This window comes from Ixodes scapularis, unplaced genomic scaffold (assembly GCF_016920785.2).
Source record: "Ixodes scapularis isolate PalLabHiFi unplaced genomic scaffold, ASM1692078v2 PGA_scaffold1__304_contigs__length_218370807, whole genome shotgun sequence".
Lineage (NCBI taxonomy): Eukaryota > Metazoa > Arthropoda > Arachnida > Ixodida > Ixodidae > Ixodes > Ixodes scapularis.
Window position 1 is genome coordinate 118012513 of NW_024609846.1, and position 27043 is coordinate 118039555.

The following is a 27043-nucleotide window of genomic DNA, read 5'->3' on the forward strand; positions in this document are numbered from 1 at the left end:
TCCTTGAGGGGGGAAAAAGACGAGCACACAGGGCAACCCCTTTTGGAGGTAACGTTACCGCCTGCAACGAGGGTGCAAACTTACCTCCTTGGTTAGGGTGCAACATTGCCTCCTTTTGGAGGTAACCTTAGTTCCTTTTGGTGTTAAAAGTGCATCCTTTCAGGGTCAGCCTTTTACCTCCTTTAGGGGGTAATTTCAACCCTTTTGAGAGGTAAGACGACGTAATTGAGGGCGCTGCTTTTACCTCCTTTTGGAGGGAACTATGATCCACTTTGGGGTTAAATGTACACGACGAGGAAAACTGCTCGGAAAACGCGCACTACGAGGAACAAACACGACAGGACAGTGCTGTCCTGTCGTGTTTGTTCTTCGTAGTCCGCGATTTCCGAGCTGTTTTTCCCATCATGTATAACAGCAACCAACTGGCCCAGTTCACCCCCTAATACAGGTTCAATGTACACTTGATGGAATCACTTTTGCCCCCTAAAACAAGGTACTATGGCCGTTTGTGGGTGTGCTAGTACATGTTTCAATGGTGGGCATTACAATAGATGAAGACGGCCTAGTTCTGAAAGTAAATGACAACGTTTTATTTGTGGCTGTCGCAGACAAAATGGCATAAAAATCAATGACATGACTATACATCTTATAAAAGTTCTAAGATGAAACCACTAAGCGCAATAAAGGCATCTGGAACAACACTTTCGGGGCTCTAGTTCGCGACAGTCAATAAAATTATCACAAAAAGTACATAAACAATCGGTGTCTACCCGGAAAATAACAGTGAATGCTTGGAACACTGCTTGGATTAGCGAAGCTTCACCAATACACGACTAGCAATGACTAGTACGTTGCAACTCAAGGAGAGCAGTACACTATGCCCGTCCTATCCACAGTAGTGCAATGAACGCTGGAGTAGAGGAAAGCAGACTCCGGGATTTGCTCTTCCAATGTGGAAAGAAGAAAGGGCTTGTATCTCCTGCTGCTAAGCAGCTGTATTTAAACCTTGCAAGCACAAATCAGTGTGAACATGGAACCACAACCCTCGAATGCTTTGAGGCACCAAGTATGAAGTACACTGAAATAAATTAAGTATGCCAATGCTGCACAAAGCAAAAAGCTGTGAGTTCGGAAATTACAAAAATGTGACTCTAAAGAAATATCATTGACCTTCTGTAACTCTCAGAATCAACCATCCTGCCTTATGTCAGACAAAAAAAAAGCATTAAACGAGTGACATAAAAAATTCCTAAACCTGCATAAAAAGGCATTAAAAGAGAAACTTCTTTTTGGCATTTCGTTTAGGTTCGAAAGCAACTCGTTGCACCAGACACCACATTTGAGTGTTTCAGATCAATTAAGTACTCTAGTGCAATGAATCTGCGCCTGAACTGGTGATGATACGTGTAGTCAAAGATGAAGTAGAGGCAGAATGCATCCAGGACTGCCTCAGCAGGCGACGCGGCTTCGAGGTCTCCCTCCACTGCCACATCGCTGGGCGCCTCAGGATTACTTAGGCTTGAGCTGACAGCCCCCGGGTAGATTGCACCGCCTGCCTGGAACCAAAAAAATTTGGAAATCATGTGATATGAAGTTGAAACATATCATCCCCAATTTAAATGAACTGTGAAGAAATATTAGATTTTTCTAAGACGCATTTTGAGCATTTGATGGGCCACTGATTCTAGCATTATAAAGCATCAACCATACTTACCAGACGTGACTAGTTTAACTGTTGACTAACCACCTCTGACTAAAATTATCACATGGCTGGTGGTAATCGTAGATTAGTAAGCCCTTTGTATTCGCCGGTCATGTTTAAATTTGTCACCCCGATTTACTTAGAAGACTAACAAATCTTAGTCAAAGGGGTACAACTACTGTAGCTGGTTAGTATATACAAGTGCTGATTGTTGGGCGAGTTGGTATTGTACGTGAAAAAACATGAGTGCGCTTTAAGACAAGGACAGAGGAAGAACGTACACCACAGAACGCTACACCACATTAGCTACTCAGCACCACAGCAGACCCACATGACCGCCAACCCTAACTGCCGAACTTCGGCAAATATGCAAATATTTTTGCCGAAGTGCTCTACCAGATTAAAATTGAATGTATGTTTTATTTAAACATGAGAAGAACAGTACACAAGGTCGAAAACAAAGAAAAAGAACACACCCAAAAAGAACACACCGAAAAAGACACGCTCAAGCGCCTTGTGTGCCCTACTCTAATTTATTTACTCGAAGTATACCCTCAATTTTTTCTGGAAAATGAACGAACACCACACACACACAAAGAAAATATTAAAATCAAGAACCTCATTTCAAGTGCCCAAATGCGAACAAGAACATCAAAATAATATATCTGACTACGCTTACCTGCAGTTGCGTCCAAGGTAGCAGGCATCCAGTACCCTCAACGAAATCACCCTACAACGTTGACGCAGTAGGAAAGAAATATATTCAATCAACTTCAAATAATGCAAACTTGAGTTATATCTAACTCGCCTACTAAATGATGTTTTAGAAATGCCTGATCACACGCAAAGAAAATGCCAAGACAATATTATTGCTAGTCTCGCTGCCGGTAACACCTTCATGACCTCATTCCGTAATATACTACTATTAATGTTTGTGAAGCGCACGAATGATTAGCTCAGACATTTATATTCGGTATTTCATAACGTGACATTTTGCCAAACTATTTATTAAACCTCGTTAAATTAAAAACAAACAAACAAAAACGTTGCTATTAAAAATCAGTGTTCAATACCGACTTTTACAAATATCAACGACGTTGAGAATTAATCGCGCCTGTTGGCCGGTGCCGCCAATGAATGCCTGATCGACTATTGCTCTGCGAAAAAAAAAAGACACCAACCACCTTATGAGATTTTCAAATATTTGATCAGATCCTCAATTTAACGTCCGACGCGACACACCAACGGCCCCAAAAAGAGGAAACCTCCTACCCCCTCACGCCTTAAACCTAGGCGACCCCCGATTCAAAAGGCGCCTTGTCGCCCGGCTCGCCGAACCGCCGCTCTCCCCTTCCTCCACCCGCACACACATACACCGGGAAAAACTGCTGGTTACGCCACTGGTTAGCGAATGTCAACCTTCTAAATATGCGCTAGTGCAAGCGACAGTCATTTCTGTTCTTAACCGTGTCTGCGTTCGCGCCACACACTAATTTTATCGAACGCTTGACGCCTTCAAACGTGCCAACATGTCCGCCAAGCCTTTGTCTAAGGAAGACGGAGGTCGCCTTCCCGGGCGGTCATAACCGACGCCAACTGCCGCCCGCGCAGAATATTTCCTTACCTGCATACGGTGCACACGACTTGGATCTTCGACTGAAGTCAATGCAGTGCTCTCTGTGACCTCGTAAGAAGAGACTGAGTCGAACAGAACAATAAGGAACGTTCCTGCGCAGGGACGCCTCCGTCGAACGTTCGAGAAGAAAGACCGTTATGCCGTTATGACCGGGAGCGTCGACGGGGAAGGCGCCGACCTGTGGCGCCGACGCTCCCGGTCGGCCGGGCGAGAGCTCTCCCACGCATGCGCGAAGAATGACGTGTCATACGAGGAGACCAATTAGCGAACTGGTTTGCGCCTTTCCACAGCCAATCGCAGCGCCCAGGCTTTGGCAGTGCTCGAACACGTGCACCCTCTGGGAGGTAATATTTACCTCTTTGGTGCCCCTTCGAGGCGAACTTCACCTTGTAGCACCGCATTCCTAGTGTCCGCTGCGCCTGAGGAGGTAACAAGCGGAGCGCTTCCCCCCTGGCCGGGAGGAGGGTGGTAAAGGTGGTCTGTTACCTCCTTTTGGTCCCCTTTTTTCTAAGAGTGTATGACGGATTAAAATTCCGGATTCATTCCGGTTTATTTTTAAACCGTTTTTTTTGGTAGGGTTGTGGGTTTAGTTTCGTATTCTACTGGTTGAATCAGCAGGGGAATCTTTCAAACTCTTCCCGGTCAGGATATACTGGGGTGCATAATCCGAGGGATGTTCCCAGGATGATGACATGTATCATGATCTCCCACACATGCCCGCTACAGGATATCCTGAGGATTGCAGTCCCAGGGATATCCCCAGAATTAGTTCCTCCCGGCTGGGACATCGGGATATTATGGGGATATCCTCAGGACTTTGTGTTCTGTCTGGGTTACCATTCCTCGGAATTAGCTCGACGAACACGTGCGGTATCTTAATCCCTTGAAGTTCGCGCTGCGCCATCGTTACGTTGCGCCGAACGAGCACGGCGGCGGCCGGCGGCGGGGGAGGAGGCGGCGCCGGCGACGACAGCGGCGCTCGCCGCCCTCGTCGCCTCGCCGCCACCGCCCGGCCGCGTCTCTTTCTCTGTCCCTCGCTAGTCCCGGCCGCATCTATTGTTTTGTACCCCGCGAGTTTGCCCGGAGCGTTTGTCTCCTGTAACAGGATCACGTCCGGCTTCTTCTCGCGGCTGCAAACGAATTGCTGGAGATTGCTCCGCTTCCTCCTGTAGCCCCGGCAGTTCCACTGCCAGATCGTGTACTGTTGTGGGTATTCGCTAGCGTGCGTGTTTTTCTTGTCGTGTCTAGCCATGATGAAACGTGTATGTTAATGCTGCCCGCCGCCCGATCGACTCGGCTGTTGCTCCTGCGTTTCTGCTTCCATCAGCGGGGATTGCTGCTGCTGCTGCTGCGGTCTGGCGTACGGTTTCCCTGGTGCCCGAATCGGCCTGCCCGTAATGGGCGGAGGCCTCGCTTCTACGTCGTCCATGCGCGCCGTGAGCGTCGCGAGCGCCTGGGTCAGTTGCTCCGCGAGCTGGGCCACTGAGTTATTGACCACGTTAAACATTTCGTTGATTTGTTCCGTCTGTCTCGCGAAACGCTCCTCCAGGCTCTTCTCGGTGTTCTCTACGCGCTTCTTGAGTCTTTCGAAGCGACCGCCACTCGGTTCGGGCCTCTCGGGGTCTAATGCGACCCTTTTCGAAGAGACCGGGCGGTCTTCAGGCTCGTCCGTCGTCTCCACCGAGCCCCCGTGCCCCTCAGTTACCTCGGCCGGCGCAGGCCGTGGCGGAAGAGGCGGAGGTGGCGGCGGTGTTAACACCATCTGTCGTTTCTGCTGTTGTTGGGGTTTTGTAGACACGCCTTGCAATTTGGAAATTTGCTCTCTACGAAGCGCGTTTTCGCGTCTAAGTTCGTTAATTGTTGATTCTAAGGGCCCTAGGCGTTCCTGTATCGCTCGCTCGAGCTCGCCGCCGCCCACGAGACCGGGACCGGGGCCCCCGCCGCGACCGACAGCGACCCCACCGGGGCGCCCCGCGACGCCGCCGCCGCCGGGGGAGGCAGCGACGGCCGCCCAGCCTACCTGCTGCCCGTTGCGATTGCAGTGTAGTTGCTGCTGCTGTTGCTGTCAGTTGCGGCTGCTACCGTAGTGGTTGTTGTCACCCCGATTGACGTGGTCGGCGGCGCCTGGGCCGGCTCCACCGCGCGTCGTGACTTGCTTTTTGGTCTCGAGGTCCGGGAGCCGGTGCGGGAGCGCGCACCAGATCGTGCGCGAGATCTCGAACGGGACTTTCCCGCGCCTCCGCTCGCTCCGCGGCTCGCCGAGCGCCTTCTCTTGCCATTGCCCAGGTGGCGATCTTCCGAGGCATAGTAGTATCCTCCGCTGCTGCTGCAACTGCTTTTGTAGCCGTTGCCATAGGCTTCGGCCGCGGCGGCTTCTTCTTCTCGTATTCTTCGTTCCCATTGGCGCCGCTCGACCAGGTATGGGATTTTGTATTTGGCCTTGCACTTGCGGTCTCCCGTGACGTGACCTTTGCCGCATAGGAGACACTTCGGCTCGCACCGATGTTCCGGAAGCGGGTTGCTGCAGCCGCACCCGCGGCATATCTTGTCGTTAGGGCTGGGGCACACGTCGGCTCTGTGTCCCAGCCTCCCGCACTCGTGACACACGTCGACCTGCTTCTTGTAGAGGGTGCACCTGACAAGCACCGCTCCGTAGTACACGTATCTCGGCACGTGGAAACCGTCCAAAAGGACGATCACGTTGTCCGTGTTTCCCATGCGTTTGGCGTGCAGCACACTTGGATTGCTCTTCGTAACCAGGGGTGCTATGTTGCGCTTTTTCAACACCACCTAGATGGAAAGCCGCAGCGCTTCCCTCTCTCCCTTCAAGGAGCGTCGGCGTGAGTAGGCTGAACTGGTAGTGCGCTTGTCCGCAAGGCTCCCCTTGACAGTTGGCTTCTTTGCAGTGCACGTTCTCTTTTACTTTTAGAGCGCAGCTCTTAGGGGCCCGTTTCCGGCTTGAGCGGCGTCGCCGTCGCCGTCGCCGTCGGCGTAACCGCGCGGTGCATTATGGGTAAAATTCCCCGCTAAATCTAGCGGAAAAATTTCCCCGCTAAATTTGGAAATATTCCCCGCTAAATTTAGCGGAAAAATTTCCCCGCTAAATCTAGCGGAAAATTTTCCCCGCTAGATTTAGCGGAAAAAATTCCCCGCTAAATCTAGCGGAAAAATTTCCCCGCTAAATCTAGCGGAAAAATTTCCCCGCTAAATCTAGCGGAAAAATTTCCCCGCTAAATCTAGCGGGAAAATTTTCCCCGCTAGATTTAGCGGAAAAAATTCCCCGCTAAATTTAGCGGAAAATTTTCCCCGCTAAATCTAGCGGAAATTTTCCCCGCTAAATCTAGCGGAAAATTTTCCCCGCTAGATTTAGCGGAAAAAATTCCCCGCTAAATCTAGCGGAAAAAATTCCCCGCTAAATTTAGCGGAAAAAATTCCCCGCTAAATTTAGCGGAAAAATTTCCCCGCTAAATCTAGCGGAAAAATTTCCCCGGTAGATTTAGCGGAAAAAATTCCACGCTAAATCTAGCGGAAAAAATTCCTCTAGCGGAAAAATTTCCCCGCTAAATCTAGCGGAAAATTTTCCCCGCTAAATCTAGCGGAAAAATTTTTCTGAGGGGTCACGTGACCCCCCAAGGCCACATGACCCCCGCCCCCCCCCCCCGCCCCGACAACAGGTAACCCTCTGTACCCTTCCCTCCTCCTCCTCAAGAGCTGCGCTCCAATTCGGTGTTACAGGGAGTTGTAAACGGCTTTCATTTTTTTTCTTTCCCTCTACGCTTGCACGCTTGACGCGGCGCAAACAAAAAAACAAAAAAGGCGCCACGGCGTCGCGTTTTTTTTTTTCTTTTCTTTTTCTCCCCCAACGGTCGTCGTCGTCCGTCGGGTTCCTTTCTTTGACGGCTTTTTTAGCTCCTCCTGCGGGTTGGGTCACGTGACAATAAGGCTGGAGGAATCGACTAGAACAACTCTAAAAGCGAGAAGGTTTTTGGACGCCGAGAGTCAGAAGTTCAACTCTCGAGTGAGATCGAGCACATTTTGGAATACAACACAACCGCGGCCTCGTGTGTGAACGTGAGCGTCGCTTGCCGATTTTCGGAGCTGTCATCACTGTCATTCCGCACAGATGTTTCTTATCCGCGCTTTGGCGGAAAACTGGATGTGAAAGTGTCCATATTTGTGTTTCTGCAAGGGTGACTACGAAAGCGTGGACTATACAGCGAAGCGACGGGAAGATCTCGCTCCTTGACGGCATGGCAGGGTGAGAACTTTTCAATTTTTATGATCCTGGTTTCGTTTCTTGTTTTTACTTTTCGCTGAATGCATGCTTGGGAGTGATTTGGTTGTGGCCTGGAAGCAACAAATTCAAATGCTGGCGCTACTTGCAGGTGCAGAACTAAATAAAAATGACTTGATTTATGAGTTAGATTGAAAATATTTTTCGCAAGGTAGGCAAGTGATAGGTTATCGCGGTTGCAACCAACACATCAGTTTAAAAACAACAACAGAAGTACACTGTGTCGTTTCTGCGTATCCTCGTCGGAGCGCGGAAAGGATCCGCTACAACTAACTAGTAAGATCTACATTTTAGCGGGTCTCTGAGCTGTAGTTTGGAGTGCACGCAAGCCGGAATATGGTTCATTGACCAGTTTACTTATCCATACACCAGAGCCATATACTAACTATTTAGCTGAAGCTCCTTCAGGCTCCCCAAGGAGTCCCACCACACACCAGGAAGCTCTTTGGAGCATATTATTATTATTATCATTTTCTGTACCTGGTTTTGTGATCGTGCATTAAGCATTATTTTTATTTTTATTATTATAGTGCATTCGGCACATCAAATTCAAGAATAATTTTGATGTTTGTGATTCAAAATAGCAGATAGAAACACTGCCAGTGTTTTCTCTCAAGTACAGAACCCTTCAGCTGCACATTAAAGAAGAGCATTATTTTTTTTCATGTTTTGTATTTTTATAACCATTTTTGACTACATTACCTTTTTTGGGATTAATATGATTTCATCCTTTTTCGTTCTATTTCCTGCAGAAGCGGTCAAATACACATCCTGGATACTGCTTTGAAAAACCCTCCAGGGGACAAGCTGAAAACTGACAACTTAGAAGAGTGCTTCGGAATGTATAGGCAACTGGCTTCTTCTAATATCACGTGTCTCATTTACGAAGATGAAAACAAAATACTGCTAAGGAGCACGCTGTGAACGATCACTACAGCTAGCAAGGAGGGAAACTAAAAAGATCTCCCCAAGCGAGCGTATACTTGACGCCCTACCTGCAACGTGGTATACCTGCAATATGCCAATATTGCAAAGCTGAAACTCTGCAATCAAAGATACTCGCTGCCAACCGTCACGGATGTCAAGAAGCGAACTCGGACCAAGGAAGAGTCTGTCTGACGCCTGTGATAATGAACCCATCGTGAGTCCGAGCTGAAGCATGTGTTGGACTGCAGTGAAAACATTCAACTGAGAAACCTTTGTTGCAAGATGACAACAATATTATAAGTGCCAGGCAGCATCTGAGAGAAAAGAAAAAGCTAAGGGGTCAAGGCTAAACAAATTAGTTCCTGTCCAGCCAGCAACAAGCTTGCGCTTCATCCTCATGCAAAGGCAACTGCTCTCTGAAGTCAGTGAATCTGTGTGTGTGTGTGTGTGTTTATGTGCAGATAGTCGGTGTCCTTGTAGCAGTCTCTTGGGTATCTTGTGGTGCTACAGCGTAAATGCCAACATGCTGCACAGATATTGTGTGTCTCGGTGTCACGAAATCTACAGCATCGAAGATGCATGTGTATAAATGTTTTTCAAGACCAATATTTTCAGAACTTATGGATACCAGGAGGCTCGTTTCGCAGTGTTCAAAGGTGACCAATTTCTTATTTGTGACTCCCTTCTGTATCGTAAATGCAAGTAACTTTGAATATGAAGCTCCCATGCCCACTTCTGCTTGTGTACAAAACTTGTTTTTAGCCTCCCTAACTGTGTCGTTTCACAGACTCGGTAATGTCAAAGTACATCAGCGTATGGGGCAACGCTCGGGCATTACGGTACTTTTTCTTTTTGCAAATATAAAGTTTTTACATTATGACAGTGCCAAGAAATAGGTCACAGGTGTTTTTTCAATGAAGTAACCAGATAGGTTGCTTGCTGCAGAACAAGTACTATATTTGAACAGGCAGAGTACATTGAATTGCTGAACCTATGCAGGTTTATCACAGGTCTAAGAAAAGTTTGTCAAAATATGTGCAATACATTTTTCAAACTATGTGCAATACATTTTTCTAACCAGCACATCACAATTTTAGAATGTAATTACTTTTATACTTGTCTGGCAATTCGCGTCCCGTTGCTGTTGCATCAGGTGTCCCTAATGGTAGTGTACTCGGGCCTTTATTGTGTCTAATATATATATCAATGACCTACCATCATCGATTAAATCGACAATTAGACGTTTCGCCGATGCTCGAGTTATTTACCGGAAAATTGATACACCTATAGTGATCACAATATTGTCCACGACGATTTAGATACAATATCATGGTGTTCCCTATGGCAGATGAACATTAACACATGTAAATGCAAAGAAATGTCCGTAATTAAGTCCTCCACTAAAACACTAACCTAGTACTCGTTACTTTCCCAACCACTAGAACAATCATTGTCGTACAAGTATTTGGGTGTGTATTTTATGGACTCACTATCATGGATTAAGCAAATAAAAAATAGTGCACTAAAAACACTTCGTTTGGGAAAATGCCATTTGTATGAGAAAATTCTTGTGTTCAATAAACACATGAATCATACAAGATATATAATAACCATATAAAACTATATGAGAACTATATAAAATAGATAAACTTCTTACAAGTTTCTTACATGTTGTTATATAGTTCTTATGTTTCTTATAGGGCTCGTATATATCTTGTATGATTCATAGGTGTATTTGACACAGAAATTCCTCATACAAATGAGATTTTTCAGTAGGGATCTAGCTCCCATCAAGACAAAACTACTCGCATACAAAACATTTATCCCTCCAAAATTAGAATATGCAAGCATCATTTGACATCCACACCTAAGTTACCTAATCTTGAGGCTCGAATCTTCAGAACAAAGCAGCCAGATTTATATGCAGTGATTATTCATCCGAAACTAGTGTCACCGCTTTAAAAGCTAGCATAAACCTTCATAATCTAGAAAGAAGACGAAAAATAGCCCGATTGTGTTTTTTTCAAGATTTATATTACTCAGATTCTAATTTTCAATCTATTTAGTGCTGGGCTGCCAATTTTATATTAGATAATTCCTGCAAGATTGAACCATTTTAGTGCCATACTTACACTTTCCTCTTTTCTTCCTTAGTACTTTGCAACACTGACTGGAACAAACTATTTGACCATATTGTAACTGAGAGATATCCCATTTCATTTAAAAAGAAGTGCATCAATTTGTGTAACTGAACCTTGATTTGTAAAACTGCATCATAACAATAACCTGCTAATAAGCGTTTTTTTTGTGTGTGTGACATTTTTTGTTGGTGTCTATTTTTATGTTAATTACTTTTTGTCTTTTATTTTTGAACCCCCCCTGATGTAATCGTCTTTGGATGCCTTTGAGGTGAATAAAATTAAATGACATGAATGCCTCTGCATTATTTATTCAATTGTTACTTTAGTTCATTTTGTCTGGTCCTACCACCTCGATTATTGCCATTTCATAAGGAACCTTTTTTTATACAACTCCCATGTCGTTCATAAATAATCACACCACCCAGTTTATCGCTTAAAAAAAATAACACATCTGCCTCAAGATATCACTTTCTTGTATTTCACTACAATAATTTTAGGTTATATTAATTTTCCTGCGTTCTAAAATTGGTTCTTTAAATCACTCGGCATTCACAGCTCTCATGTTAGCTCATAAAAAATAAATTGTGCGAAAACCCGCGTTTCTACGACGTAAAAGCTACGCGCGAAGCCTTCAGCTCAGCTTTATAGCGCGGCGCTCGTCAGCCTGCTGCCATGACGTCACTGGAGGCGTGTGCTGGCCTTCTCCTCTAGGTGGTGTTGGCTTTTTGCACTCCCAGGAGACTTGGAAGAGGGAAGTGACGTCAACGACACAGCAAACGCAGATTGGATGTTGACAGAAGAAAACGAAATCAACGCCCAATCTGCGTTTGCTGTGTCGTTGACGTCACTTCCCTCTCCCTAGTCTCCTGGGAGTGCAAAAAGCGCAACATAGCCCCCCAGGCTTCTGACAATGTCCGCCGGGGTCTCATCTTTGGAAATGCCTCTGACGAGGCCTTTAGAGGTGTTTTCTGGAGCGACTCTGTAGGCGCTTGCCTCGTACTGCCGCTCTCCGATACGGAGCTTGGTGATGGCCCCGTATTTAGAGGCACGGTCTTCCGACGGCGTGCTAAGCACCACGACGTTCTGTCTGACGTTGAGGCAGATGCTGTCCTCTTCGGCTGCTTCGCGGCCTATTTCCGCCGCGCTGCGTAGGCAGCAGCAGATGCGGTCCGTCTTGTGGTCGGACACGTTGAAGCCACCTCGGGGGCGCACGACGACCCTGTAGTCGTCCGTCGGCAGGTCTGGCATCCGGCTCGCCATGGCTATTTGACTCACTTTGCGGGCGTTCTTCCTTTCGTACTTCGCCGCCTTGTCGGCAACCGTTGAAATCCCCGAGGTCGAGGTGGCCCCCGTCTGCTGGTGCCCCTGCTGCTGGGTCTTTGCCGATTCCATCGCGCTGTCGGCCCGCTTCTTGTTTCTTTTGATTTCACACCAGCCCGAGCCCTCGCCGAACTCGTCCGGCCGCAGCTCCTGGGGTGCTATGTTGCGCTTTTTGGACTCCCAGGAGACTTGGAAGAGGGAAGTGACGTCAACGACTAGAGCAAACGCAGATTGGATGTTGACAGAAGAAAACGAAATCAACACCCAATCTGCGTTTGCTGTGTCGTTGACGTCACTTCCCTCTCCCTAGTCTCCTGGGAGTCCAAAAAGCGCAACATAGCCCCCCTGCCCTTCAACTTGTACGACGTCCATTTGGCGCTAGAGTACGCTTGGCACGTTTCTGACGGAAATCAGGGGTCTCCGAAAAAGTCCGTCGATACGGTGGGCCTAGCTTGCCCTGCCACCTCAGCGGCCGGGCTATGGTGTCGTGCGTGTTCTTTTCGTAAGGCTTAGCGTTTCCCGCCGGCGGGGCGGCACAGAAATGCCGAACAACGGCCAAAAAACAGGCCCACCTGGTTAAATTTGGTACCGGGGAGGTCCTCGTAACTTCCGTCGACGTCTGGTAACCAAATTTCACGAAAATGTCCAGAATCCGCCAAAACAAACGTGAGAAATTTGCGGAGCCGACGCGACACACGTCCGCACTCCGTGGCCCCGTAGCGGCGTCCCCCTATCTTCAAGAGATGAGAAATTTCTTTTCCTCCCTGCGACCAGTGCCACCCAGACAACATACTTCACGGAAGATTTTTATTAGCGACGACCTCCAGACCTGTACACACGTATTCGTGCGAAGAGATGCTGTACGATCACCACTCACGCCACCTTACGACGGACCGTATGAAGTTCTTTCTCGAACAGAAAAGACCATCACGGTCAACATCAACGGACGTCACGATGTGGTCACGCTGGACCGCGTGAAACCTGCCTATTTAGCTTCCTCCGTGACAAATCCTGTCGTTTTCCCCCTTGAACTGTCCAGAACAACTACCCAAGTCACCAACCCCCACCAGCAACCTGGTTCCAAGAAGATCGTTACGTGGAGCACAACCACAACTTTTGCTCCGCGCAACTAGGGGGGGGGGGGGGGGGGGGGGGGATCCTATAGTGAAACAGACAGACGCGCTAGGCTCGCAATGCTGGTTCTCACGAGCGCCAACCTCTGCCAGCTCTCGTGGCTTGGGAGCCAGGAAAATAAAGAGAAAGAAGTTGACTCTAGCCAAAGCTCTGGTTCGGACGCCTGCATTTTTCCTCCGGCGTTTATAGAACACCGCCGACAAGCTCATTTCAGCTATTTGTTGCCGGTGCGTATATAAAGTAGATGTCTTTTAGGTGTTCCCGTTCCGGCGTGGTCTAGTGGCTAGGATACCTGGCTTTCACCCAGGAGGCCCCGGGTTCGATTCCCGGCGTCGGAAGGGCTGGGTCTCATGGTGTAACGGTTAGCACTCTGGACTCTGAATCCAGCAATCCGAGTTCAAATCTCGGTGAGACCTCTCAAGACTTTCATCATCAAGCAAAACTGCCTGATGATGAAAGTTTTCTTGCAGCGGTAGATAACGTCTTCAAAACGTTTTTTAAAACCGCAAGGGGCGATATATTCGAGACATGGGAGCTCATCAAACAGGAAGTGAAGATGCTCGCTATCGAAAGGTCGTCGATTTTAGCATACGAGGCACGTTGCGACGAACGTGGCTTGATCGAAGATTTGCAAGCTCTGTCAAGAGCTGAGTGTGAGCGACCCGGCACAGCTCTTAAAGATTTGGAAACGGTTAAGCAACGCCTGGCGCATTTTCATCAAGAGCGTTACCGCGGAGCCATTGTTCGGGCTCGATCAGAGAAGTACTTGATGGGAGAACAGCCTACTAAACGGTCTTTGGCGGATGAGAAAAGGTTCGCGCTTCGCAACGAAATTGGCGAAATCGAGTACAACAGAGTGATTAACACGAGCCCAAGTAGTATTGAGCAGGCTTTTGTCGCACACTATAGGCAAGTTTTTGAAACCCAAGTTAAAGGAAGGCAGGACCCAATGTGTGGAAAACTTCTAGAGTCCCTGCCGCAACTAACGGAAGAGAAGAAGGAAAACCTCACAGAGCCGATCACTCTTCAAGAGGTCGAGAGAGCAATAGACGATTTGCCGAGATCGAAAACGCCAGGACCGGACGGGCTATGCGCCGAATTTTATAAGAAATACAAAAGCGTAATCGCTCCGCTTTTTTTAGAAGTGATTTGTAGAGCATGCGAAAGGAAAGTACTGCCGCCGTCTTTTTCACGTACATACACTGTGTTAATTCCCAAAAGCGATGACGTTGCGAAACTACGTCAAGTCACTGGTTTCAGCCCGATAACTCTGTGTAATGTAGATTGCAAGATTTTTGCTAAAATCCTAGCGAGAAGGTTCCAGAGTGTTGCCTGCCAGCTCATTGGAGATCATCAGACCTGTGGAATACAGGGTCGATCTATTCTGACGAATGTGCACGTTGCCCGAACTGTTTTGGAGGCATGTGACGATGGCATGGGCCAAGTTGCCATGCTTCAACTGGACCTAGATAAGGCTTTCGATCGTGTTAAGCACGATGTCCTTTTTGATGTTTTAAAGCACGTGAATGTGGGCGAGCGTATTTTGGACGGGGTTAAAATGGCGTACCAAGAGTGTACCACTAGGCTCATTGTGAACAGGGAATTCACTGAACCGATTCGTGTGCGAACATCCGTAAGACAAGGATGTCCCTTGTCGCCGTTATTGTTTAACTTCTATTTGGAACTTTTTTGTTTAAGTGTTCAGAACAGTAATCAATGTCACGGATTCCGGATGGAAAATGAGGAGATAAAAGTCATGAGCTATGCAGATGATGTCGCGGTTTTTTGTAGCGATAAGCCAAGTATTAGCGCGGCTGTGAAGTTGGCAAGAGACTTCTGTAAGGCTACAGGGGCAGCCATAAATTTGAGCAAGTGCCGTGGGTTTTGGCACGGAGAGTGGGCCACAACCCCTTCGGTGTTTGAAGGGGTGTGTTGGGACCGTGTGCCGTGCACTTACCTCGGTGTGCCACTAAAGTGTTACAGGCAAAGCAAATCCTATTGGTCGGGAGTCGCCGCCGACTTGGACAGACGCGCTTCCCGTTGGAAGCAGCGTGAGCTGTCCATATTTGCCAGAGCGACAGTATGTAATATTTTTCTCATTGCAAAATTATGGTACGTGATGCAGGCCATTCATTGTGCTCGCTTGAATGTGCAGAAATTTCACCGTGTTTTTGCCACGTTTATTTGGAATTCAAAGTGGGAGCCGATGAGGAGAGACAATCTTTTCCATCGGATTCGTCACGGTGGTCTCGGTCTCTCGCATTTGTTTTGCAAACAGACTGTGTCCCGATTCTTTTTTCTACGAGACCAAGAGCATCCTTTCATACGTACATTTATACAAACCAAATTGTCTCCTCATTTGCCATCCTTTCTCGTTTCGTCCCATGGCGGCGAACTTAAGAGATTAGTGGGATATCAAAAGGAGGTGGTAGACGCAGTGTTATTTTTGTCTGCCCGTTTTTCTTTTGAGTATTTGTCGGCTGTAAGCAAGAAAACACACTCGATTTATTGATAAGTTTGTTTCCAAACCCGTTGTATAGAACTGTAGTCTGTAGCGGGGGCCAAGATGTGCTCAAGCGAGTGAAGAATATGTGCGTTCCCCCTTCCGTTAAAACGTTCTTTTTTAAACTGCATTCCAATACACTGCCCGTTAAGGTGTGGCTTCAAGGAAAGGGTATCGATGTTCCGTGGTCGGTAGACTGTATTTTATGTAAGAAACCTGAGACCATCGAGCACGTTTTCATTTTTTGCTGGGATGCGGTATTTTTTTGGGATGTGCTTTAGCGCACGTTGAAGAAACAACTGTGCATTAGCCAATCAGTTATACGTTTCTTGAATGTGAGTAACGATGATGGCATACCTTTTGATATGATTATGTTGTTGGGTTTGTGCAGTATTTGGAGGTCGCGCATGGCGGTCCGTCATGCCGACCCCTGTGTGAAAGAAGTGCATCATTATTTTTTCAGCCTTGTTAAGCAAGTGGAAAGTGTTTTTTCAAACCGTAAAACGAAACCCGAGTGGCTAGAAATTTGTAAACCGCTCCTCGAAATGCGAGGATTTTAATGTACCCTGCAATAAGTCTTGCAGAGTATTTTTTTAAAGTGACATGACCATTTTTTTGGCAATAAAGAAAAAAAAGTTCCGGCGTGGTCTAGTGGCTAGGATACCAAGCCTTCACCCAGGAGGCCCGGGTTCGATTCCCGGCGTCGGAAGGGCTGGGTCTCATGGTGTAACGGTTAGCACTCTGGACTCTGAATCCAGCAATCCGAGTCCAAATCTCGGTGACACCTCTTTTTTATGAGCTCATTTGAGCCTTTTGGTGCCGATGCGGAAATATAGCAAATGTATTTTAGGTGTTCTTGTTCCGGCGTGGTCTAGTGGCTAGGATACCTGGCTTTCACCCAGGAGGCCCGGGTTCGATTCCCGGCGTCGGAAGGGCTGGGTCTCATGGTGTAACGGTTAGCACTCTGGACTCTGAATCGAGCAGTCCGGGTTCAAATTTCGGTGAGATCTCTTTTTCATGAGCTCATTTGAGCTATTTGGTGCCGATGCGGATATATAGCAAATGTATTTTAGGTGTTTTTGTTCCGGCGTGGTCTAGTGGCTTCCTTTTTTTGGGCTATCAAGCTAACGCAATTAAGCGTAATTATTTTTAAATTGAATTTTGCAAGCTTTTTGTGCCTCCTTGGCCGCTCTTCTAACGTGTGGCATTACACCCAACCAACCACCCACCACGCCTCTATAACATGCAGCAGAGGGCAAATAAAGCGAACCTATACAGAGTCTTTCTGCCGGCGGGCGTCCGGCAGGATCCGAGGCTTGGGGTTGTATCGAAAACGTCTCTGGCTTGGCTGCTTCATCTTGAGGCGCTGTTCGTGCAGCCCTTGGCCTTCCTCCTCTGTGCTGGCCCAATCCTCTTTTTCCGATGGCTCCAAGTTGGCATGGTCCTTATCGTCCGGTGTAGCTTGCATCTCCACCTCGGTGCCCCCGTAGTCGCCGTTGGGCTCACCCACCTGACGTGGTGACGCAGCCTTGACGGAAGCGTTGACTTCCGTGCTGCCGCCGTTTACGTCTGCCTTTGAGGTAGCCGATAACAGTGGGTAGTCTTGGAGCGTGGGGGGCGTGGCAGGCGCGGTATCTTCATTGGCAGCCCTGTTGAAGGCGCTTGGCTCGGTGAAGTTACCCCTAGCCGTCGGTGTGCCGCCAGCGGTAATTTCCACTTCTTCCTCGTCCATAAGATGCTCGGACTCGTCGATGCCGCCCGTGCCGTCTGCGACCGTTGCATAGGTCCTGACGCAGTCGTCCTTTTCATGGCCAAAGCGTCGACACAGTTCGCATCGTGGCGTCTTACACTCACGTCGGACGTGTCCAGTCCTTCGACATCGCAGACACATTGGGGCGCGCCCGGGCGCAACGACGAGCACCGAGCCATGTGGAAGACGCAGCTGGTGTGGTAGCCTATCCAAAGTGACGCCTTCTTTGAGCTTGAGGCTTACCACTCTGGTAGTTGATTCAACTCCCTGAAACCCCTCTTCCTGCCAGCCTTCTCGAGTGACGCCCTCGACCCTGCCATATTGCTCGAGAGCTCTCCGGATGGTGTCGTCCGGGACGTCGCACGGCACCCAGTGCAGTTTTAACCGCACCTCGGCCTTTCCGGAATGGGAGACAGATCAAAGTGGGAGAATTTGCGCGGTTGATGGGGTTTACAATAATGAAGCATTACGATTAATTTCTGTGCATGCGCCGAATCTCGCAGTAGAAAGAAAATTATTTTTCAATCAGCTCAGACAATACATGAACACCCCGGCGCAGACTATACTCGGAGGAGACTTCAACTGTGTCGCTCGAGCAAACGACTCCTCGAAGGGACTCCAACAGGATTCCAGTCTGACGGAACTAAAGAAGCTAATCCGAGACTTTGATTTACAAGACGTAACGGAATTTGTAAAAGCACCTGCTCCCGGCTACACACATTGGCAAGGCGATTGTCACTCGCGCCTGGACCGAATATATGCTTCGAGTCGCTTAGCAGTAGATACGGCCAGCTCTCAGGTTAAGCCGTTAGCTTTCTCCGATCATGCCATAGTTGCCGCGCAGATAAGAAAGGTAAAAGAAAAGCCAAATCGCGACTCATGCTGGAAAAGTTGGAAGCTAAACGAAAATGCTCTCGAGGAGGAGGGGCTGCAGCGCGCAGTTAGAAAACTTATCATAGATAAAGGGGAAGGAAACCACACAACTGCCGTACACTGGGAGCTGCTAAAAGAAGAGATAAAAATGTGCATTATAGCCTTTTGCCAAGAAAAGTTTCGGGAAAGGAAGGCCGTTAAGAGGGACGTGACGAAGGCGCTGCAAACTCTAATTCGAGAAGAAAATAGGACGCCCGGTGTGTTTACAGCTGATATTCGAGAATGTAAATCCCAACTGCTCGGAATACTAGAAGAGGAGTATCGCGGAGCAATGGTCAGATCACGATTACGGACGCTAGGGCGTTCTGAAGACCCTACGAAAATCTTTAAAACGCGTGAGCGCGAACGCGCCAGCCGCAACCAAATTAATCAGCTTCAAAGTAAAGGGAACATCATCTCCGACCCCGCAAAAATAGAACGAGAGCTGGTCACCTTTTTCAGCAGCATTTTTGGTAAACAGAGGAACCTCAACAGGCAAGCAATAAAACGAGTGCTGGACAGCAATAAAACGAGTGCAGAGACAACAACTGAATTCCTGAACAGGCCTATCAGCGAGTCAGAAGTACGAAGTGCTATTAAGGAGCTAACACCGAACAAATCGCCGGGTGTAGACGGTCTGGGCGCAGCTTTTTACAAAATCTTTTCAGAAGAACTAGTCCCCATTTTAACGCAAGTTTACGGAGATGTGTATAAAAGAAAGCTCCTCCCGCCTTCCATGAGACAGGCAGTGACGGTACGAATTCCAAAACGGAAGTGTAGGGACTCCATTGCAAGTAGTGAAGACTTTAGGCCGATAAGCCTGTTAACAACAGATTATAAGATCCTGGCAAAAATTTTAGCAAAACGCCTGGAAACAGCTTACCAAACCCTGGTTGGAAATCATCAAACGTATGGCTTCAAGAACAGGTGAATAATCGCAAACTTGCACACAATGAGAGTTATAACAGAAACGGCGGAAGCCATGGAACGTCCCAGGGCCGTCCTACAAATAGGCTTAAAAAAAGCATTCGACAGAGTGAATCATACTTTTTTATTCTCCTTACTAGAGCAATGCGGAACGGGAGAGTTTTTAGTGAATTTTCTTAAAATATGCTATCGGGACATAAGTACAAGACTCTTGGTCAACGGGCGCAGGTCGTGTAGCATCCCCGTTAATTCGTCCGTACGGCAAGGTTGCCCAATGTCGCCTATTTTCTTCGCCATTTACCTTGAACCGCTGTGCAAAGCAATCTTAAATGACCACAGCATAAGGGGAGCTTGCCTGGGCACAATGTCAGTTAAACTGTTGGCATACGCAGATGATGTGACACTGATTGGGCAATCGCAAGAGGAGGTGAGGAAGGCAGTAGAACATGTCAGTCAGTTTTGTGACGTTTCAGGAGCAAAAATGAACCCAACAAAATCGGTCGGGACCTGGCTGGGACCGTGGCCATCCAAGCCAGAACTATTCTTGGGTATAGCGTGGTCAACACACATCTCCAACTACTTAGGGGTCGGATTGGGCAGCACGCAGCTCAGGACAGGCGTAGATGGCATACATTTGAACACGTTGAGGGCGAAGCTTCCAGAATGGTGGGGGAGGTACGTACCACTTTTGAATAGAGCGTATGTCAGCAATGCAGTGTTTTTTTCAACCGTTTGGTATTCAGCGCAAGCGGTGCCGTGTAGGCAGCTCGATGTACAGAAAGTGCATAGATTCTGTGCAACGTTTGTTTGGGGTTCTGGTTTCGAAAGAATGCGCCGGAGCAACCTTTTCATAAGTAGGCAAAAAGGAGGACTCGGATTAGTAAACTTAGAAATAAAACTAAAAGTGCAGCGGTTTCTTGCTTTCCGAAACCGAGACAAAACTCCCGCGCTGGTGGCGGCGTTCCGAGAGCTTGGTGGACACTACCTTGCTCCCTGGATGAAAGAAACAGATGGCGCTCCAAAGAAGTGCTCGACGCTTCGCTACTACAAAGAGATCAGAGATGCGATCAGGTTTTTCGAAGAACGCTTCTCATGGGAATATCTAAACAAAGTAAAGAGGAGACGTCTTTATTGGGATACCCTAGACCTCGTAATGCCGCCTCCAATGTATCGCCAAATGTTTCCCGACGCCGAAAGATCGGACGTGTTTAAAAGGTTAAGTGTTTACCCTGTTCGCCCAGGCACAAGGGACTTTTTTGTGCGCTTCCACACGGAAGTCCTGGCGGTTAAAACATGGGAGGAACAAAAGGGTTTTTATTTGCCCTGGGGCGTGAACTGTGCTATATGTTCTGTCCCGGAGACGTTGCAACACACGTTTTTGTATTGTTCTAATGCCGAACTCTTTTGGGCGCAGCTACGCGCAACGTTAAGGACTGAGCTGTACCCAACATGGCACAGCATGAAGTTTCTTGTCACTCCTGATCCGCAACAAAGCAGGTGTTACGAACTTCTCACTCTGATCCGTCTGCATGCGATATGGAACTCGCGCACCGATCATACTTTGGTGCGTGAACGCGGAAAATCGGCGTGGCGCCACTTTCGAGATGGTTTCAAGTATACGTCATCGATCATCAAAGAAACCTCTTTTGAGGAAACAGAGCACTGGGAGAGATTCCAATCTCTAGTGAAGTAAGGACATTGCAGACCGCAAGCAACCCCTAGAGTGCTGCCGCCACGCTGATCGGTTGAGCTGCAGTTCGTTTCATATGTCATGGAAATAATTGTTGCAGTAAGTTGTGTCAAAAGCACTGACCTTTTAAAATGTAAATAGCACCCAATACCAAAATAAAAACGCCAAGCTGGCAAAAAAAAAAAAAAAGAAAAAGGCGTGGTCTAGTGGCTAGGATACCTGGCTTTCACCCAGGAGGCCCGGGTTCGATTCCCGGCGTCGGAAGGGCTGGGTCTCATGGTGAAACGGTTAGCACTCTGGACTCTGAATCCAGCAATCCGAGTTCAAATTTCGGTGAGATCTCTTTTTTATGAGCTCATTTGAGCTATTTGGTGCCGATGCGGATATATAGCAAATGTATTTTAGGTGTTCTTGTTCCGGTGTGGTCTAGTGTTTTTTTTCTGCTTCTGGCACTCGCCGAGAACGGTCGCAGGATGGCTGGCTCCAACGGAGCTGCGACAACGGCCCCAGTTGGCCGCGGTACTTTTGCTGCGTCATCGTCTGCCGACGACTACGAGGTGGTGTGGCCTCCCATCCCAATGGGTGCAACTATTTTAAATTCAGTACTTTTGCACTGCGATTTGAGAGGCCGCCCCTATCGTATTGAAGATTTCCGGCAAGAATTGAAGCGGTGCGCCGTCCTGTCCGAGATTGTGGCGCTCGGTGCTTTCCAGATGAACCATGTCTGGTTAGCCACGCTGCGAACGCCGGAAGCCAAGAAGCGGCTCATCGACTGCAAAGAGTTGAAGGTGAAGGACCTGAGGTGTGTTGTCATCGACCCCAGCAGCACAGAAGTTCGTCTACGCCTCCATTGGGTCCCGTATCATGTGACCGACGACGCGGTGAGCAAGTTTTTGGAACCCTACGGCAAGGTTATAGAAGTCGCACGTGAGAAATGGCGCGTCGAGGGATTCGAAGGCATCGAGTCGACTACCCGGGTGGCGCGCATGACGCTGAAGAGCGGCGTCACGCCCGACGGAATGCCTCATCAGCTGCGGCTTCAGGGGGCGAACGTCCTTATCGTAATCCCAGGGAGGGCGCCGGTCTGCCTGCGCTGTAAGCGTGCCGGGCACATCAGGCGCGACTGCCGCGTGCCTAAGTGCTCGGTGTGCTCACGTTTCGGCCACGAGAAGGAAGAGTGCGTAAAGACCTACGCCCGAGTAACTGGTGGAGCGGCGGCGGAAGACCTTTCGCCCCTAACCATGGATGTCGACGAGGCTGAGCGTTCCGCTCAGGGACAACAAGACGAAGCTCCGCCGTCTGGTGAGCCCTGCAGTCATCCTGTTGGAGCGGACGGCTCGACTGAAGTCTCGCCTGTAAAGGACAAGAAGGAGGTGGCTGGTGGCTTTCCTGAACCGGACAGCGCGGCACTCCCTCCCTCGGCGACGCCAATGGAGAAGACCGTAGCCCCGCGCGAGGCCTCCCCCCCCGACTTTCGAGAAGGCGCCTTCCGAAGGTCACGACACTATGGACGAAACCACCGAGTCCATCAAGCGTGGTCTCGACGAGAACCCTCCATCGACGCCGGGCATGACACCCAGGCCCAACCCTTGGATGGAGAGGACAAAGAAGGGGCGTTTCCAGCCCACGCCCACCTTAACCCCAGATGACCGGAGGCGACTCAACAGCAAGTAAGGCGGCTGACGCCTGGTTACAAAGACTGACGTCCGAATGCCAAGGCAAGTGCTACAGCAAAACACATGATTTGTACGTTCCAACCAGCAATACCGGTCGCATCGCTAAATGTTCGAAGTTTGAGCGCCAGGAAAAAACAATACCAATTGCAGCGTTTGCTGCTTAAAGAGAAACCCGATTTCTTAGCGGTGCAAGAGACTAAAATGGCTGAGGAGGAACAGGTTGCTAGTGCGCTTAGGCCTTTTCTGCAGTCGTACGAAGTTTGTGTCACCCACGGGGTTGGTTTTTCTGCCGGATGTTTTCTTTTTCTTAAAAAAGTCCCTGCCCTTGTCGGAGTTAGCTGTAACCACCGACACGGAAGGGCGGTTCATCATGTGCGATTTTTCCTTGGCGTCTTTTCAGTGGCGAATTGTTTGTGTGTATGCGCCTAGTACGGTTAAAGACCGTGTTTCCTTTTTTATTGGCTTACGCCGTTTTCTAGAATGTGATAAAACGATTTTGTTGTTGGGCGATTTTAACTGCGTTGTAAGGGCAGCAGACAGAACGCCCCTGAGGCGGAGCAGCGACAAGAGTGCGCAAGTTTTAAGCGAACTGGTTGAAGACTTTGACTTGGTTGACGCCGGAACGGTGACGAACGAAACGAGCGAGATTCGTTTCACCCATTTCCAAGCGTCGTCTCATGCGCGCCTAGATAGAGTATACGTATCGGCCTCCGCGGGAGCAATGTTATGAAAGTATCGCGTCGCATTAGTGTTTTTTTCGGATCATTGCATGATTTCGACAACGATCGGCGAAAAAGCGCCCCCGAAGGCCAAGTTTAACTGGAAGCTGTGGAAGCTTAACACAAAACTGCTTGATGATGAAAGTTTTCTTGCAGCGGTAGATAACGTCTTCAAAACGTTTTTTAAAACCGCAAGGAACGATATATTCGAGACATGGGAGCTCATCAAACAGGAAGTGAAGATGCTCGCTATCGAAAGGTCGTCGATTTTAGCGTACGAGGCACGTTGCGACGAACGTGGCTTAATCGAAGATTTGCAAGCTCTGTCAAGAGCTGAGTGTGAGCGACCCGGCACAGCTGTTAAAGATTTGGAAACGGTTAAGCAACGCCTGGCGCATTTTCATCAAGAGCGTTACCGCGGAGCCATTGTTCGGGCTCGATCAGAGAAGTACTTGATGGGAGAACAGCCTACTAAACGGTCTTTGGCGGATGAGAAAAGGCTCGCGCTTCGCAACGAAATCGGCGAAATCGAGTACAACGGAGTGATTAACACCAGCCCAAGTAGTATTGAGCAGGCTTTTGTCGCACACTATAGGCAAGTTTTTGAAACCCAAGTTAAAGGAAGGCAGGACCCTATGTGTGGAAAACTTCTAGAGTCCCTGCCACAACTAACGGAAGAGGAGAAGGAAAACCTCACAGAGCCGATCACTTTTCAAGAGGTTGAGAGAGCAATAGACGATTTGCCGAGCTCGAAAACGCCAGGACCGGACGGGCTATGCGCCGAATTTTATAAGAAATACAAGAGCGTAATCGCCCCGCTTTTTTTAGAAGTCATTTGTAAAGCATACGAAAGGAAAGTACTGCCGCCGTCTTTTTCACGTACTTACACTGTGTTAATCCCCAAAAGCGATGACGTTGCGAAACTACGTCAAGTCATTGGTTTCCGCCCGATAACTCTGTGTAATGTAGACTACAAGATTTTTGCTAAAATCCTAGCGAGGAGGTTCCAGAGTGTTGCCTGCCAGCTCATTGGAGATCATCAGACCTGTGGAATACAGGGTCGATCTATTTTGACGAATGTGCACGTTGCCCGAACTTTTTTGTAGGCATGTGACGATGGCATGGGCCAAGTTGCCATGCTTCAACTGGACCTAGATAAGGCTTTCGATCGTGTTAAGCACGATGTCCTTTTTGATGTTTTAAAGCACGTGAATGTGGGCGAGCGTATTTTGGACGGGGTTAAAATGGCGTACCAAGAGTGTACCACTAGGCTCATTGTGAACAGGGAATTGACTGAACCGATTCGTGTGCGAACATCCGTAAGACAAGGATGTCCCTTGTCGCCGTTATTGTTTAACCTCTATTTGGAACTTTTTTGTTTAAGTGTTCAGAACAGTAATCAATGTCACGGATTCCGGATGGAAAATGAGGAGATAAAAGTCGTGAGCTATGCAGATGATGTCGCGGTTTTTTGTAGCGATAAGCCAAGTATTAGCGCGGCTGTGAAGTTGGCAAGAGACTTCTGTAAGGCTACAGGGGCAGCCATAAATTTGAGCAAGTGCCGTGGGTTTTGGCACGGAGAGTGGGCCACAACCCCTTCGGTGTTTGAAGGGGTGTGTTGGGACCGTGTGCCGTGCACTTACCTCGGTGTGCCACTAAAGTGTTACAGGCAAAGCAAATCCTATTGGTCGGGAGTCGCCGCCGACTTGGACAGACGCGCTTCCCGTTGGAAGCAGCGTGAGCTGTCCATATTTGCCAGAGCGACAGTATGTAATATTTTTCTCATTGCAAAATTATGGTACGTGATGCAGGCCATTCATTGTACTCGCTTGAATGTGCAGAAATTTCACCGTGTTTTTGCCACGTTTATTTGGAATTCAAAGTGGGAGCCGATGAGGAGAGATAATCTTTTCCATCGGATTCGTCACGGTGGTCTCGGTCTCTCGCATTTGTTTTGCAAACAGATTGTGTCCCGATTCTTTTTTCTACGAGACCAAGAGCATTTTTTCATACGTACATTTATACAAACCAAATTGTCTCCGCATTTACCATCTTTTCTCGTTTCGTCCCATGGCGGCGAACTTAAGAGATTAGTGGGATATCAAAAGGAGGTGGTAGACGCAGTGTTATTCTTGTCTGCTCGTTTTTCTTTTGAGTATTTGTCTGCTGTTAGCAAGAAAACACTTACACGCGATTTATTGATAAGTTTGTTTCCAAACCCGTTGTATAGAACTGTAGTCTGCAGCGGGGGCCAAGATGTGCTCAAGCGAGTGAAGAATATGTGCGTTCCCCCTTCCGTTAAAACGTTCTTTTTTAAACTGCATTCCAATACACTGCCCGTTAATGTGTGGCTTCAAGGAAAAGGTGTTGATGTTCCGTGGTCGGTAGACTGTATTTTATGTAAGAAACCTGAGACCATCGAGCACGTTTTCATTTTTTGCTGGGATGCGGTATTTTTTTGGGATGTGCTCCCGCGCACGTTGAAGAAACAACTGTGCATTAGCCAATCAGTTATACTTTTCTTGAATGTGAGTAACGATGATGGCATACCTTTTGATATGATTATGTTGTTGGGTTTGTGCAGTATTTGGAGGTCGCGCATGGCGGTCCGTCATGCCGACCCTAGTGTGAAAGAAGTGCATCATTATTTTTTCAGCCTTGTTAAGCAAGTGGAAAGTGTTTTTTCAAACCGTAAAACGAAACCCGAGTGGCTAGAAATTTGTAAACCGCTCCTCGAAATGCGAGGATTTTAATGTACCCTGCAATAAGTCTTGCAGAACAATTTTTTTAAAGTGACATGACCGTTTTTGCATTCCTCCTGCAATAAAGAAATAAAAATATCCGGTGTGGTCTAGTGGCTAGGATACCTGGCTTTCACCCAGGAGGTCCGGGTTCGATTCCCGGCGTCGGAAGGGCTGGGTCTCATGGTGTAACGGTTAGCACTCTGGGCTCCGAATCCAGCAATCCGAGTTCAAATTTCGGTGAGATCTCTTTTTTATGGGCTCATTTGAGCTATTTGGTGCCGATGCGGATATATAGCAAATGTATTTTAGGTGTTCTTGTTCCGGCGTGGTCTAGTGGCTAGGATAAGGAAACAGTAGAACACTCCTTTTTGTACTGCTGGGACGCTGTTTTTCTATGGGATGTTCTCAAGAGGACTTTGAAGAAAGAATTAGTCATAACATCCTATAATATACGTTTTCTGGCTGTTGAACGTGAAGATAATGTTCCCTGTGATCTTTTTATGCTGCTAGCAATATTCGGTCTCTGGAAATCTCGCATGTCGGTTAGACATGCCGAGCACCCGCCAAAGGGGGCAAGAGCATTTTTGATTGAACTGGTAACCCAGGTGAAGAGTGTCTATGAATACAGTGAGAGTTTGCCGAAATGGGCAAACCTATTTGATGATGTGATGAGAATGAAAGAATTTTAATTGTACGGCTGCCTACAAGTGCTGGGTAGTCGTTTTTTTTATTGTTTTAAATCGCTAAAAAAAAAAAAGTCTAGTGGCTAGGATACCTGGCTTTCACCCAGGAGGCCTGGGTTCGATTCCCGGCGTCGGAAGGGCTGGGTCTCATGGTGTAACGGTTAGCACTCTGGACTCTGAATCCAGCAATCCGGGTTCAAATTTCGGTGAGATCTCTTTTTTATGAGCTCATTTGAGCTATTTGGTGCCGATGGGGATATATAGCAAATGTATTTTAGGTGTTCT

General features: G+C 48.0%; 3 protein-coding genes and 5 non-coding genes across 8 annotated transcripts; all 8 read left to right on the forward strand.

Moving 5' to 3' along the window:
* The first annotated feature begins 13419 nt into the window (after nt 1-13419).
* Nucleotides 13420-13492, forward strand: Trnae-uuc. The gene has a single exon. It is a non-coding gene; the product is annotated as a tRNA-Glu (tRNA).
* Nucleotides 13493-13498: 6 nt separating this feature from the next.
* On the forward strand, nt 13499-13570 carry Trnaq-cug. Its single transcript has one exon. It is a non-coding gene; the product is annotated as a tRNA-Gln (tRNA).
* Nucleotides 13571-16294: 2724 nt separating this feature from the next.
* Nucleotides 16295-16366, forward strand: Trnae-uuc. The gene has a single exon. It is a non-coding gene; the product is annotated as a tRNA-Glu (tRNA).
* Nucleotides 16367-16517: 151 nt separating this feature from the next.
* Trnae-uuc lies at nt 16518-16589 on the forward strand. Its single transcript has one exon. It is a non-coding gene; the product is annotated as a tRNA-Glu (tRNA).
* Nucleotides 16590-20399: 3810 nt separating this feature from the next.
* Nucleotides 20400-20939, forward strand: LOC120848216. Its single transcript, XM_040220189.1, has one exon. The coding sequence runs from the start codon at nt 20400-20402 to the stop codon at nt 20937-20939; it is 540 nt and encodes a 179-aa protein (XP_040076123.1).
* A 539-nt stretch (nt 20940-21478) lies between these two features.
* Nucleotides 21479-22585, forward strand: LOC120848217 (the record flags this gene model as incomplete). The annotated part of the gene is made up of 1 exon (XM_040220190.1): nt 21479-22585. A coding segment is annotated over one exon (1107 nt), but the record flags the coding sequence as incomplete, so codon positions are not given.
* On the forward strand, nt 22582-26102 carry LOC120848218. Its single transcript, XM_042290303.1, has 2 exons — nt 22582-22682; nt 24791-26102. Exons 1-2 carry the CDS (start codon nt 22582-22584, stop codon nt 26082-26084), a joined length of 1395 nt encoding a protein of 464 aa, XP_042146237.1. The 3' UTR covers nt 26085-26102.
* Nucleotides 26103-26171: 69 nt separating this feature from the next.
* Trnae-uuc lies at nt 26172-26243 on the forward strand. Its single transcript has one exon. It is a non-coding gene; the product is annotated as a tRNA-Glu (tRNA).
* Nucleotides 26244-27043: the final 800 nt, after the last annotated feature.